Genomic DNA, 14,222 nt, shown 5'->3' on the forward strand with positions numbered 1-14,222 from the left:
GGTAAAATCTGTGGTTTTTTCTTGTTGGGTCAACAAAGTCGGATTTGTCATTAAACCAATTAAATTGCTCATATTAGTGGCTATCATCATAACACAATTGTGCATTAATATAATGTTTAAGACATGTTTTGTATCAAATATAATATTTTGAGTATATACAAATTAAATGATGTAGATATTAGGTGAGCAGTGGCAGGTTATTGAGGGGACATTGGAACTTATGATGTACACTAGCAACTAAAAACTCTGCTCAAATATTCTCACATCTACAACCATAAATATCATCAACAAACTTGTACCTTTTCCTCGCATGATTTCTAAAATTGTAGATATGAAAAGAAACTATGGGAGAAAGCACCCAAAAGTCACTTATATAATAAAGGAAGGGCGTGGATGCGATTGCCATTTCCACTTGCTGTTCTTATTATAAATTGCCCACACAATTTAATTCTGTTGGTGTGTGTCTATGTAGGGTATGAATATACTGTCAAAATACCAATTCTCAAGAATCAAGTATTATTTTCTTGAGGTGTAAGCATTAAGCGTAGACTACAGCCATCCATATTAAGAAGAAAAACGTGCTTATACCCCCCCTTCCTTGTCTTTATTTTTCAATTTATGCACTACTCCACATACCTAAAACCAACATAAAGTATGAGGAATATAACATAAAACCAAAATCAATTCTACCTCCAAAAGGACTACATTTTCAATCTTATTTCTCCTTTTATTTTCCAATTTTTGATGGTCTTTATTAAATTAATAAGTCCACCATCCTAATCAAATATTAAAATTTGAATTTAAACAAGTGATTTGGAGAAAGGATTTTAAGATAAACTGAAATCCATCCATCAATATTCAATAAAACATATTTTTAGGTGTTATTACAATTGACGGATTTAAAATTATTCAAACAAATTGTGATTAAATATATTATAAGATGTTTGATAAATCTTTTAAAAAAACATTATCATATAAAATAAAAAAGTAAACTGTTTTAAAATTCTTAATAAATTCATTAGCCTTGATACTATTAATTAACAAGCTACTCCATAATAAGTTTCATAATAGCATTTTATTTCAAAAATTAAATTAAAATGCTATTTTTTAATATAAACTTATAAATATGGTATATGATAAGATTGGTGTATAAAATTTGTAAAAATCATAATTTTATATATTTATTAATTATTGGGTTAGTTAGACAACATAAACAACTCGTTTTGAATGTTAATTACCTTACATTAAATTTAAATAATATATATATTATAAAATCAAACTATGTTATCTCTTTTTAGTTGATCATAATTCCATAAAATAAAATTAATATAACCGAAAAGATCAGAGGACATTTGCGTCATTTCACCAGCAGAATTGTGTCGGCCTGACATCTTACTCTGGTTAGTTTTGGGCCCACTCAAATCGCCCGCGAAAAGCCCAAAGCGTCGGTGACGGTGACTCTAGTCCTTTTATACACACACATGTATATATATATATATACATTTCTCTGTGAAAATAAAAAAGAAAAAAGAAAAATTATAATTACAGATATACAGTGTATTTTCTCTCCGAATATTTGGAGAGAGAGAGGAGAGAGGAAAGAGGAGAGACGTTGATTGGTATATAAGCTACCGAAGCCAAATCCAATGCCTCTCGAATTGGAGAGAGATTCAAGACAGAGAAAGTGGAGGAGAGAGGGAGGTGGTGAGAGAAAGAGAGGGAGGATTCTAGAGGGAGCGGCGAGTAATGGCGGACTCCAGCGATTCCGTCTCCCTTTATATGGAGTCCGCCCCTCTCGCCGGAAAGGTGGTATTCAAACTTCATTCGCATTTGCATATATGAAATGGTTGTATGCGTATTGTTATGTGTATGTTAGTGGAAGTCGATTTTGCGACCTGCATTTTGGTTAATGAGTTTTGAGGTTGCGTAAACTTCAAACTCTTGGAGGATTCGCCTTAATGAACTGTGCAAATGGAACGTTATTTCATTTGCTAGTGCTGCTTATTGTTTCGTTCCTGGATTGTGGATGGAAAGAAGCTGCTTTTGGCGATTTTTTATAGATTATGTTTGCGTTCACGTTTTCCAGAACAAGTTCATCTTTTTATTTGATTTTATTCAGCTGTGCTACTAATTTGTTCAAATAAAGTTTGTATTTGAATACTTTTGTCTTCCGTCGCTGCTTCTCGTTATTTGCTGATTCAGAGAAGGAAAGGAGCTTCTTTTGGCAATTGGTTTCTATTTGCATTATAATGCATTTTTGCTTTAAGGAAAACGTTTGCATGCTTTTGGCGATTTTGGGTATACACTTTCTTGCTTAGCCTCTGAATGCATTTTGTAGGTCATTTAGATATGCGCAGTTTCATCAATTTTTCCGGCTGGTCTCAGTTTAGATAATATAAGTAGGAGACTTAATCTTTGGGTACCAAATTATCTGGAGTAGGATATTTACTAAAAATAAGGAAACTTTTCTTTCATTAAAGAAAGTATTATCCCCCAATCGAGGTTGGATTATAAAAAGACAATTATGGAAAGGCTATATGGAATTTCATATCTATCATGCTAGCGTTTGGTTTAGAAACAGACTCTTAGAGATCAGCATATGAATTGGTATGCTTGTAAATTCATGTAGGAATAATGATGAAAAGAAGCATTGATTTCTGTTCCATAAGGAAAGTCTGCTAATAAGTTAGCTGGAAATCTTCAGAAAGGACACTGCACATGGGCGATTCTGGTGGGAAGCAAATAATACTCTACTTTACTAAAAGATTGTTCCTCATTTGAAGGCACGTGGCATCATAGTTTTTCTGGAATTAAGTGCTGGTGGAATATGTGGTTTCTGTTGGCTTTTCGCTTCTCTCTATGTATAATTAAGATTCTGATGAACTATAGTTTTCATGATCACTTACAGGAGCATATTGTGAAAACTGGTCATGGTTCTGTATCGGTTGCCGTTTTTGGAGACCAGGACAAGCCTGCTCTAATTACATATCCCGATTTAGCTTTAAACTGTAAGGCAACTTAATTGGAAATGACATTAAGCATACTATTGAGTTTTGACACACTTTCTGTTTGTTATATGCCAAGATTTCTTTATGAATTGCTTTATATGCCGTCTGATATGATGAAAGGTGCTTGATATATGGAAAGTGGAAGAATTTGGAGTAATCCAATATATTTATCATTTGTAAAACTTGAAGCATGTTACCGCCTGTAGTTTGTAGTATTATTTCATTTTAGTTGATACAAACGACCTTGTTACTTTTGTCGATTGAGATCTAACTTTTCTTTTTTCTGCATTTGCAACCAAACAGATATGTCCTGTTTCCAAGGACTGTTCTTTTGTCCAGAAGCATTTTCTCTTCTTCTCCACAACTTCTGTATCTATCATATAAGTCCGCCCGGCCATGAGGTCCGTGCCTTAGATTGCTTGACTACTTATATTCATTGCGGACGAGTGGCATCAATGCATTGCCACTACTGGATCCTTTTTACTTCTACTGTTTCTTATCTTGTACTTCCGTTAAGAGTTATTGCAGCTAGGAGCTGCTGTTGCAGGGCCTGATGCACCCGCATTATCTGTCGATGATTTGGCTGATCAGATTGCTGAAATCCTCGACTACTTTGGGTAATTCTATTGTTAGTAATATTCGACCTGCCTCTCTGCTTTGCTGATCTTATTCCAGCTTTCTGTGTTTCCTTCGCTGCTTTTGGCCTATCTATTCATACATATTCTGTCTCAAGTAAATATATTCATATAATATTTCTCTGAAGGGCATCGGACTTGTAATTTAATGAATTGAAATATATTTTATGGCAAGTCGATCTAAAACTCTCTTTCTCTCTCCAGACTTGGTGCAGTGATGTGCTTGGGGGTAACAGCTGGGGCTTATATTCTTACCCTGTTTGGCGTAAGTCATTTTCCTTGTACAGCTGCATCTATGTTTATTTCTGTCAGATTCGGCCCGCATAATCACGCATTGCTTTACTGCAGATAAAGTACTCACAGCGTGTTATGGGTTTGATTCTTGTTTCTCCTCTATGCAAATCTCCATCTTGGACGGAGTGGTTACACAATAAGGTTTATTTTCTCAAAATTCTCTCTTCCCCCAATCCACAGCTCAATAGAGCGCGCCCACACACACAGAATTGGACACGCATTACTGCACTTTATTCGTGTATTTATTTGTGGGAGTGAGATTTTGTCTCTTGAATTGGTAAAATATTTGCAGGCTATGTCAAATTTACTTTACATGTGTGGCATGTGTGGCTTAGTGAAGGATTTATTGCTTATGCGGTACTTCAGCAAGGTAGTTCTTGGGATCATTTCATTTGACGATATGATTGATTTATACAATTGATGGGATTATTGAATTCGAGTGGTTTGACAGGAAGTACTTGGCAATGTGGATATACCAGAATCAAATATTGTTCAATCATGCAGAAGAGTTAGTGCCATGTTTCTTCTCATCCTTATATTCCACCAAAACTGCACTTTGTTGCGCATTTCTCTAAATTGCATGAAAATGTTTTACACCAACTGCAGTTGTTAGGAGAAAGGCAAAGCCCAAATGTGCTGCGGTTTCTTGAAGCTATCAATGGGTATGTTCTTGTGCTATTACAGCAATACTAAAGAAAGACTTGGACTTTCTGTTCTATTATACACATCCTTGTTATCTGCTGCCCTTCAGGAGACCAGATATTTCCGAAGGCTTGAGAAAACTAAAGTGTCGATCTTTGATTTTTGTTGGAGAAAACTCTCCTTTCCACGATGAGGCTCTCCACATGACACTGAATCTAGACCAGAGATTGACCGCCTTGGTTGAGGTGAAAAAAAAACTCCTCTTTAACTGCTTAGACCATACATACAAGTACAACTCCTTAGTGTTTCTCTACCGGTGCTTAGGTTCGAGCATGTGGATCAATGGTTACTGAAGAACAACCCGATACGATGTTGATACCATTAGAATATTTTCTCATTGGCTATGGCTTCCATAAGCCATCTCAATTCAGTATGAGCCCACGAAGCCCCTTGAGTCCTACTAGCTTTTCACCAGAGCTTTTCTCACCTGAAAGCATGGGCTTGAAGTTAAAGCCTATAAAAACCAGAATCCAGGCAGAAGTGTGAGTCCGAGTAAGACCAAAGCAAAGTTTTTGTAACAATATCAAATATATGAGTATATATGTTGGAACAGAAATGTAGGGTGGGGGAAATTACAAGAGGCATGAGTTGAAATATTAAAGAAAAAGAAATTAGAATAATAAAGGAAGCAGGGGTATAGAAAAGGGAATGATATACAGGGAATAAACAAGGGTTTTCTTCTTTTAATTATAATACAAATATAATATAAAGAGTTGGGTTGAGTATTAGTGATTAATCTCTCTACATTCTTGGTCTAATTAAATTATGTATGATGGATAAAGCAGAAAAGAATAATAAGGCGGGCGAATAACTTTATTTTCCGTTTATTTATTTATATTTACATTCCATTTTTTATAAAGTGTGAAAGATTTGATAGAATTGCTGAACTGGGTATTATATAAGGTTCTGAAACGTCAGTGCTTCCCAATTATTTCCCCCCTGGATCCCCATTAGAATAGCATTTCCTTGCTTTATTTATCATTGATCTTTTAGGCAACAAATACAACACCACACATTCAAAGTCCCATAATTGATAGTGTATCATGAAACAGAAAAGAAGAGAATTCTAGAATTCCTCACGTTGAAGGAAGTGGAACTATTTCCCGTTTAATAATCTTTATAGTGATATGACAACTCACAGAATTTTCTATGTCCAAGCCACAGTCATGCAGACAATATTCCCCCCACAAATATGATTCTAAATGTTTAGACTTGCTCAAATTCATTTGAATTATTATTAATTTTTTTATAAAAAAATTGAGTCCGATTTGATTATTAATTTAATCAAGCTCAAATAAATTTTAATTGAATCAAATTTAAATATTTTAATATTTTTAAGTATATTTTATTATTTTTACACGAATCAAATCAAGTTCTAATCGACTTTATGAACAATTCTTTTTTTAATTTAAGTTTGATTTGTTAAATTTAAATTTAATAAATTAAATTCAAATAATCTTTTTATGGATTGATTCCAATCAATAGTTTTGATTTATTTTTCAAGCCAAGCCACAAAGTTTCCAAATCCAATCGTGAGCCAGCATCAAAACAGAGCGGCCATCTGAAAGGCAATGTATAGCTACAGGCATACAGTTTTTGTTGCTGACATCTTCTTTGGTTATACAAAGTTGAGATTACATTCTCAAGAGCATAGATGAAAGCTAGATATTCAATTACGATGAGTGGATATACAGTTATATGATATATCATCCATACTATACTAATCTCTACTTGACTTGAATCAACAAGTGCTTTTTATCCATATCACTCTGTCGTAAATCTTCTACTCTCGAAGCCCTTGTGATTTCTGTGGTCGCCCCCAGTTTCTTCATCGTTCCGGTGACCTTTCCTTCTATTCATCTCCGCGTACATTTCCTCTATCATTGGTTTCCATAGACGAACACGAGCGTTTATAAACCAATTCGACACCTAGGTCAGAAATGCGATGGTGAGATTCGACAGCTTGTCTCGACATCTTCTTACATGATAAAATGTTCTTGGAATGGTTATAAAAGACGATATCAAGCAACATCACATGCTATGTGAGAATCTTTACTAACCTAAACTGGTGCATGGAAAGATGTATGTAGTCTATGCAGTAATGTATTTACTCAACTAAATTACCGTGTTTTTTAGCACAAGAGTGTGACAAATACTTATGCTGCTTCGTATATTAAAAACCACATAAAGCTCCAGGGCATAGGAGTTCCATGTACCTGATTCCTTGTTAGTCCGCTCTTCAAAGCAAGCAAGTGCTTCTCTGCATCTTTCGGGTACCTGAAATTTAAAACGTTCATCCGTTAGCTCAAGAAGGTATTTGGATGATCGAGCTTTATAGATACTCTTATAAGATGAAAGAAGAATGTTTTTGCAAGAACAAAGGCTAATCTGCTAACACATGACAGCTTCAAAACCCTAACCCTAAAGGGTGAGTGGTATTCAAACATGATCATATTGCCCTTTTTTATCACTACAAAGATCAAGATATGTCTTTACAAGTTGGAAGAATAGAGGGTCTGATACTGTTAAAAGATACTGAAAGGAAAAGAGGGTCTCACGGATGAAGGAAGTTCTGAAACATCCACGCCCTCAAAACGGAGACGGATCTTTCTGGAAGTCCCCGTTGAGGCCTCCAAAATTGATGATCTCTCTTGTATAGCTGCTGGAGAGCCCACTGCTTGTGGATGAAGCACGTTTCAAGTGCCGTCTCTTCTGTTGCTTCTCCTTTACTCATATGTGCTCCCACTGCAAGGACATGGCTGCTGATTCTCTCCCTCAGGTTCTTGTACATGAATGAGATCATTGGGAGAGCAAACCTAGCATGTAGATTAGGATCCAACTCGGTCACAGCATGAAATGCAGATGTTACGGTATGGATTTCGTCCAAGCATCGGTTGTATCGTTCATCAACCTAAGGAGAGAGCAACGTTGAGCATAAGCAAATAAGGAGAATCGGAAAAACAGTGACAATAAATCAGAAGAGTTCAAGCAATTGATGACCAGAAGATAAGAGCATGTTAGGATGCACAGAACAAATACATATATCAGGAAATTACAAGACTAATTAATGAGAAACCTGTACAGGAAATAAACGAAATCAAACACAAAAAAGCATGGTAGCTCAAGCTTTCTCTTACTAGAAAAAAATTCATACAGTTCAAATAGATGACCACTCATCAACTGTTTATATTAGGCACTTGTAAGACATTATGACTTACAAATTTTCTCCTGAAAATAAAGTGTATTAGGAAAGGATCAGACTCCCTATGTGTTTTATATTAGTGAATCAGAGAACTTTTCAAAGGATAAACGAATCTATGCAGAGTTAATATTAATATACCACTTGCAATAAAGCAAGGAGATGCTTTTTCTTTGATTCGGAAGTTCTTTCTTGCAAGACATTGTTTCGATACATGAATGTATTCTCCCCATCAAGGCTTGAAGAGAAAGAAACATTTACTCCATCCCCAATCTGATCTGCAGAGTAACTCATTTGTTCTATGTTTTCAAGTGCGTACCCAGCAATTTCAGCAAGTATTTCCTGCATCGCATGGACAAATCTCGATCCTGGTAACAAGGGTGAAAGATGGAGTGGCTTGTAAGAATCAAAACTTAATGAGACATCACTACCACTGCGAGATGCATGTTCAGACAATACGTGTCCATTAGGCAATGAATAGCGAGTTACACCTGAGGAGCTCATCTCCGAGCATTGCTCCAGAATGCAACTTCCATGAACAACAGATGGTTCAGATGTTGCAAGACTCAGAGACAACTCATTACTAAATCGAGACGATCCTCGACTGTTGGAATTCAAGGCCTCCTGCTCAGTCATCATCCACTCGCTCAGGGGGCAGCTACCAGTGACCCTTCCAACCGGTTCCGGAGGGTTTATGAATTTGCTGAAATCCCATCTAGTGCTTGTATCATAGGGTACACCTTCATAACCGTAACTCATGGTCTCAAAAGAAGAATTCACAACATTGGAAGAGTTAAAGGGAACTGCAGTTTGTGCGATTTCCAAGGGATATGCAAAAGGGCCCGAAGTTGTTAACTTTTCGTGATACTCAGTCGAGCTGTATCGTTCATCTGGAAGGTTGTCAAAGGATGCACCGTGTAGGGAAATGTCCTCCAAATTGTTCACAGCTCCTCCAAGGGTAAAAGGGACAAGAAATCCAGGCATGAGATGATGTGGAGTTTGCCTATCAACTGAATCAGGATAACCAAGAGAAGTTGAGGCTGTTTGCAATGAATTTCCTTCTGTGGCAACGGAATGTGATCCCGTTGGGTTGATTTCCATGTTTTGATAGTATCACTTATCACCAAAACACAGAGTAACTGTAAGTGACTTCTAAATCATCCTCAGGGCTCTATCTGCTGACATGATCAAATACACCCAAATTTCACACATATGCATAGTATCTTCATAAATCATAGGGAAAAAATTAGGCATACAACTTCAATGATTTGAAGTCGCACACACTTGAGCATTTCACAGACGTATACAAAACTAAACAGAAAACAATCAGTGAATTTGTTTAGATCATGTCAATCCCTAATGTAAACCAACACTCACATCCGTGCATTCATATGGGACTAACTAAGAGTGAGCTAACTCCAGCTAAAACACTATTATTGCTGTTTTATTCAGCAATTATGAGAAAACTAGAACTTTCTCATACTGTTTGGCTTGTGAAGGAAACAAAAAGAAAGTGACAAAAACCATACTCTGCGAATTTTTTCCTTTTTAACTTGGGCAAGATTATAGTGATATCGAGGCATTTTCGCATTTTATTTTCCTCAAAAACCAGCATGGAGAATGAAAAGGTGATCAGTTTATTGACTGCCCATCTACCATCTATATCAAATCCAAAGAAGTTTCATATGCTTGATCAGCTTCAAGAATCATAGTGAAAAACACCATTATATTTGAAACAAATGGACAAGAAAATTATTCCTTAGAGCAATCCGCTGAGATAAAAGTACAAAGATCAATCATATAAACACCATTAGCCAATGCTAAAACCAGCCTTATTAATACCTTTGGAGAGGAAAAATTTGCAAGAACAGATGAAGTATGGTTATTATGCAGGTTCTCCTTCAAGCCTTTGCTGGGAATATGTAAAAGCTAAACATTTCTTAGTATGTATAATACTTGGAGAAATTTCTATTCTTCTGGGAACAAACGGTGGTTGCCAAACAAGTATAAAGGTGGGAGCTTTGATTCTATATTGATCAGAACCATATGTAGGAAATCATTGGTTACCCTTTCTCCCCAAACAGTGTACAAATCAAAAGCCAAGAGACCACCTTAAAGTGTTGAAGTTAGCTGTTTTTCTTTTTACCTTTTCATGATAAAGAACAAGGTGGTAAAAGATCTTAACTGTGAACAAGCCCAAGCAGTAGAAAGTACTTCAACCCCACCACCATTCTGAGAAAACTAAGTAACAAAGAATAAAATGCCAAACGCATAAAGTTAGCTGTTTTTACTTGCATGAAGAAGAAATACAAAGAAAAGTGGGATTTCATCCGAGAATCCAAAACCCAAGAAACTGAGAAATCAGAGCTTCAGACCCCATCAAGAATCAAAATCTCTACCACCAACACAAAACAAATCTCCTCTCTTTCTTAAAAAACTCTTCTTTTCACACAAGAGACTCATTAGCCACAAGTTTCCCCAACACTCAAGACACAAAGAGCCATAGAACTTGAAGAACATACATTATACAAAAAGCCCATTAAAAGCAAGTTAAACACAAAAGCAGGGAAAAATGGGAGTCTATACAGAGATCAGGCAGCGAGATATACATACATGTGTGTGCATATATATGTAGAGAGAGAGAGAGAGATAATTAATTATGTAGTATGCATACTCTTTGATGCTGCAGTTCCACTCATTTCTGTTGCAGCCTTTTGAGGGCCCAATTTTTTTCTCTCTTTATCTCTCACACACAACACACACTTCTGATCACTCCTGCCCTCCTTTATCACCTCTCATTTATCTGCTCACACCATCCCTGCAATGATCATCAACAGACAAAATATCTGGATTCTCTCTCTGTTCAAACTCCTGTGCATGGCAGGATTTCCTCAGCGCCATTTTTCATGGGGAAAAAAGAAAAAGGCTTTACTTTTTCAAGACAACAAAGCCAATGTGATGAGAAAGGAGAGTGAAATGGAGTAAGGAAACAACATACTTTTGATACCTGAATCAAACAACTAAAGGGTTTAGGCAAGTAGATTGGAAAACCACACTGTTGCACCAGCAGTGTACTTTTAGTCATTGGATATAGTGACAAATATATACATATGTACATATATACATACATACAAGAGATAGAAGAGTTTTAGAGAGAGAGAGAGAGAGAGAATGCAAGCAAGAACAGTATGAAATGATGATGCAAGCAAAATTGGAGGGGTGTTAAAAGGAAGATCTGTTGGGCAGATCTTTGACGAGTTTCTCTGAGTGCATGCAATTACAGAACTCCTTCTCTACATACGCTCTATTTAAGGGCTGTGTGCTTCCACACTTTAAATGGAAATAGAGAATAGGCTAAAATTTATAGGTCATGTGATTTGTATTGTCTGTAAGGATCAATTTAATGAAATTTCACATAATCATAAATAATTAATATTTTTAATTTCTATCATTGTTTAATAATTAATTCTATATATTAATTTTTGTTAGATTTTCATTTATTTTATGATAAATTAACTAAAATATCATTATAGATTATAAATTACAATTTTACTTATTTTTTAAAAGAAATTAATTTTTTTATTATTTAAATACATAATTCTTCATTATAATTTTTTTCATCTACTTCGTCCAAGTTTTTTACAATTTTTTTTTTAAAAATACAATAAGGACAAAATTGACAATTCCAAACCTCTAACAAAAAATTACATAATTTTATCAAATATCAGGAAGATATTTACAATTTTTAAATAATAAAGGATATTCATAATTATACCAAAATTTGAAAGAGCTCATTGTAATTTACCCTAATTTTAATCCGTATCTTAGAAGTAAAAAATATCATCAACTATTTTATATGATATTTATAATTTAAAAATAATATTTTATTCTTATCACATTATTTTAATTATATATATATATATATTACATTTAACCCATACAAATATAAAAACAATATTAGAAAATGTTGAATGAGTAGTAAATTGAAAGTTTATATAATTTTGTGGTTGTTGTCAACATTTTCTGTCCCAATCCAAACAAAGTGAGGCCAGTTTTGAATTATGGCAAGCAAAGCTCAACACTGAGCCCAGAAATTGACTGGGTATTATCTGGGCTGGTTGAGCATTTACAAGGCCCATTTCATTTTGGGCTTACTATTGATTTAAGAACGTAACACAGTCTTGGGCCCAATTGAGGCCCAACATTGAAATTGCCACAGTTATAGTAATAATTATTCCCCACTCCCCCAAATCACAACCATTCATATTGGGCCCACCTCCCAAGATCGAGCCGATCTTAAGCAACCCAAATTTTCAGTGTTGTACACAATCTTAACTCAAATTACTCTGCAACAAATATGTATTATTATAGACGAGAATTCTGTGATCGTACAAATTCTTAAATGTTTAAATTTATTCTTTAATTCAGTACAGTAGACGTTGTTTGACTATTATCAGACGAACTATTTGATTTCTCTGACCTAACAAATAGTGGTGGATGGATATTGAATGGGCTTTTAGGAAGTGGAGGGGCAAACACATTATTAACATGGCATACCGTGTGCTACTTGGGGCATGCGTTTATCACATTTGGAGGGAACGCAACATGAGATGCGTTTTTAAAATATTTTTTCACACACATCGAATATGCCGTATATACAAGGTTAGTTTATATAAAAAATAAAAAAGAACATGTATGAGAAATTGGGAGCTTTAAATGGTTTGGTTGAGGATGAATACAAGTTGCACGTGCAATGAGGGAAGGATATTGGTGAGAAGTGCTTATCATCTCAAGAGTAGGAGTTAGGGTTTGTTTGGGAAATGTCAGTACTCAATTAAGGCTCCTTCTCTCCATGCATCAGATTTTGACCTCTCAGCCTTCCAATTCATGTGCACTAACTTACCCAATTTCATTTATTAGGATTTAGGTCATCTATACGACACAATAATTAGGACCAAAACATATATATATATATATAAGTATCGTATCTCACAAATATATTTACATATGTACTACAAATGATTTCAAGCTGCCCTCGTGCGGCAGTAAGATCTTTTTTATGAGAGTGAACGGTTAGATCAGAATATGACGATATTATAAAATGAAATATCAATATAATTACTGCATATAATTGAATAATTGTAATGAAATTGAGTCTAATTTCATGTATTTGTAGGTCTGGATGATATTAGGGGGACGGAGTTGGACATAAATAGTATTTAAAATTTAGTAGTGGCATGACATAATTATGATTTTCCGGTGGCAATGCGAGCCAAACATATAAAGATTGAAGCTTAAAACATCTTAAGAAATGATTGGCTGAGATTGCATATTATAATATTAATGTAATGAAAAAAAAAAAGGTAAAATTAGTGGATAAGAGGATTGATGGTCACATGGATGTCCCCAAAGGCAGTGTTCATCATCACAAGAACCCCATGTCATTTTAATTGAATTATGGGGTTGACATTGCCCCCCCCCAAAACCTTTAATTAATGCCAAGTTGCTCACCTACTTATATATAGTATGTGTGTGTGTTTGTGTGTATAGGCTGTCCAAAAAGCCATCTTATCTCCCTCTCATTTCACACACCACACACACACACACACATAAAGTAATTGAAAGTTGAGGATTCTTCACATCACATATGTTTGTGTGCATTGTAATGAATTTTATATTCAACACTTGTTTTTGATTTGTGTATTGGACTACACGAATGCTGATAAGGTATTGGCCTTTTCATTTATGTAAATATATATATATATATAATAAAAGTAAGAGAGAATCCCATTCAACACCACCTATAGCTACTTCTCTTTTAAAAAAAATTAAATTCAAATTCAATTTAAATCAATCACAAAACAAATATGATATACTTAATATATGATTGATCGTTTTCTTATTTATACATTAATTATAATATAAATATATTATATTTGTCATATAATTAATTCAAATTCATTAAATTCAATTTAAATTAAAATTTTTAGTCCTCCCTATACTCCTACAAACAAATATATATATATATATATATATATATATATTGTCTGTGTGTGTGTGTCCTACCAAAATATGAGACCAATTAATGTTGGACAGCGAAAATGAACACATGGAAAGAGACCCTTTATCTGATTTAGTCTTCTTTTTATGATTTTCATATGAATACCAAGAAAAAGTCATATATATATGTATATATATATATAGAGAGAGAGAGAGAGATGAGAGAGAGAGAGAGAGAGAAGGTATTAAGCAATGCATGTAGATGTATATCTGGTACTTGAATTTGAGGTATGAACAGTAGCTAGTTGTAGTATTCGAAATGGATATTGTAGGTGAGGAAGCCATTGAATAGCCTCCTTTTGTACAGTGTTGATATATAGTCCA

General features: G+C 34.8%; 2 protein-coding genes across 9 annotated transcripts; one reads left to right on the forward strand and one right to left on the reverse strand.

The window, feature by feature from the left end:
* Positions 1-1,531: 1,531 nt before the first annotated feature.
* On the forward strand, positions 1,532-5,567 carry NDL2 (N-MYC downregulated-like 2). 2 transcript variants are annotated; one of them, XM_011098443.3, is made up of 11 exons: positions 1,532-1,806; positions 2,909-3,008; positions 3,312-3,409; positions 3,537-3,625; positions 3,848-3,908; positions 3,992-4,078; positions 4,230-4,307; positions 4,389-4,445; positions 4,544-4,599; positions 4,689-4,824; positions 4,904-5,567. In XM_011098443.3, exons 1-11 carry the CDS (start codon positions 1,747-1,749, stop codon positions 5,123-5,125), a joined length of 1,044 nt encoding a protein of 347 aa, XP_011096745.2. In that variant the 5' UTR covers positions 1,532-1,746; the 3' UTR covers positions 5,126-5,567. The 2 variants fall into 2 exon arrangements, with proteins under 2 accessions (XP_011096745.2, XP_088737745.1); XM_088881619.1 differs by lacking the exon at positions 1,532-1,806 and adding an exon at positions 1,825-2,783.
* A 589-nt stretch (positions 5,568-6,156) lies between these two features.
* Positions 6,157-11,133, reverse strand: ATH1 (homeobox protein ATH1). Of its 7 annotated transcripts, none has more exons than XM_088881615.1 (5): positions 10,513-11,133; positions 7,980-9,013; positions 7,198-7,550; positions 6,856-6,916; positions 6,157-6,568 (listed from the first exon to the last, which is right to left on the reverse strand). In XM_088881615.1, exons 2-5 carry the CDS (start codon positions 8,937-8,939, stop codon positions 6,404-6,406), a joined length of 1,539 nt encoding a protein of 512 aa, XP_088737741.1. In that variant the 5' UTR covers positions 8,940-9,013; positions 10,513-11,133; the 3' UTR covers positions 6,157-6,403. The 7 variants fall into 7 exon arrangements, with proteins under 7 accessions (XP_088737741.1, XP_088737738.1, XP_088737740.1 ...); XM_088881612.1 differs by having other exon boundaries at positions 7,980-9,016; XM_088881614.1 differs by lacking the exon at positions 10,513-11,133 and adding an exon at positions 9,985-10,469 and having other exon boundaries at positions 7,980-9,016.
* Positions 11,134-14,222: the final 3,089 nt, after the last annotated feature.

This window comes from Sesamum indicum, linkage group LG1 (genome assembly GCF_026168435.1).
Source record: "Sesamum indicum cultivar Baizhima isolate 11 linkage group LG1, ASM2616843v1, whole genome shotgun sequence".
In the NCBI taxonomy this organism is placed as follows: Eukaryota; Viridiplantae; Streptophyta; class Magnoliopsida; order Lamiales; family Pedaliaceae; genus Sesamum; species Sesamum indicum.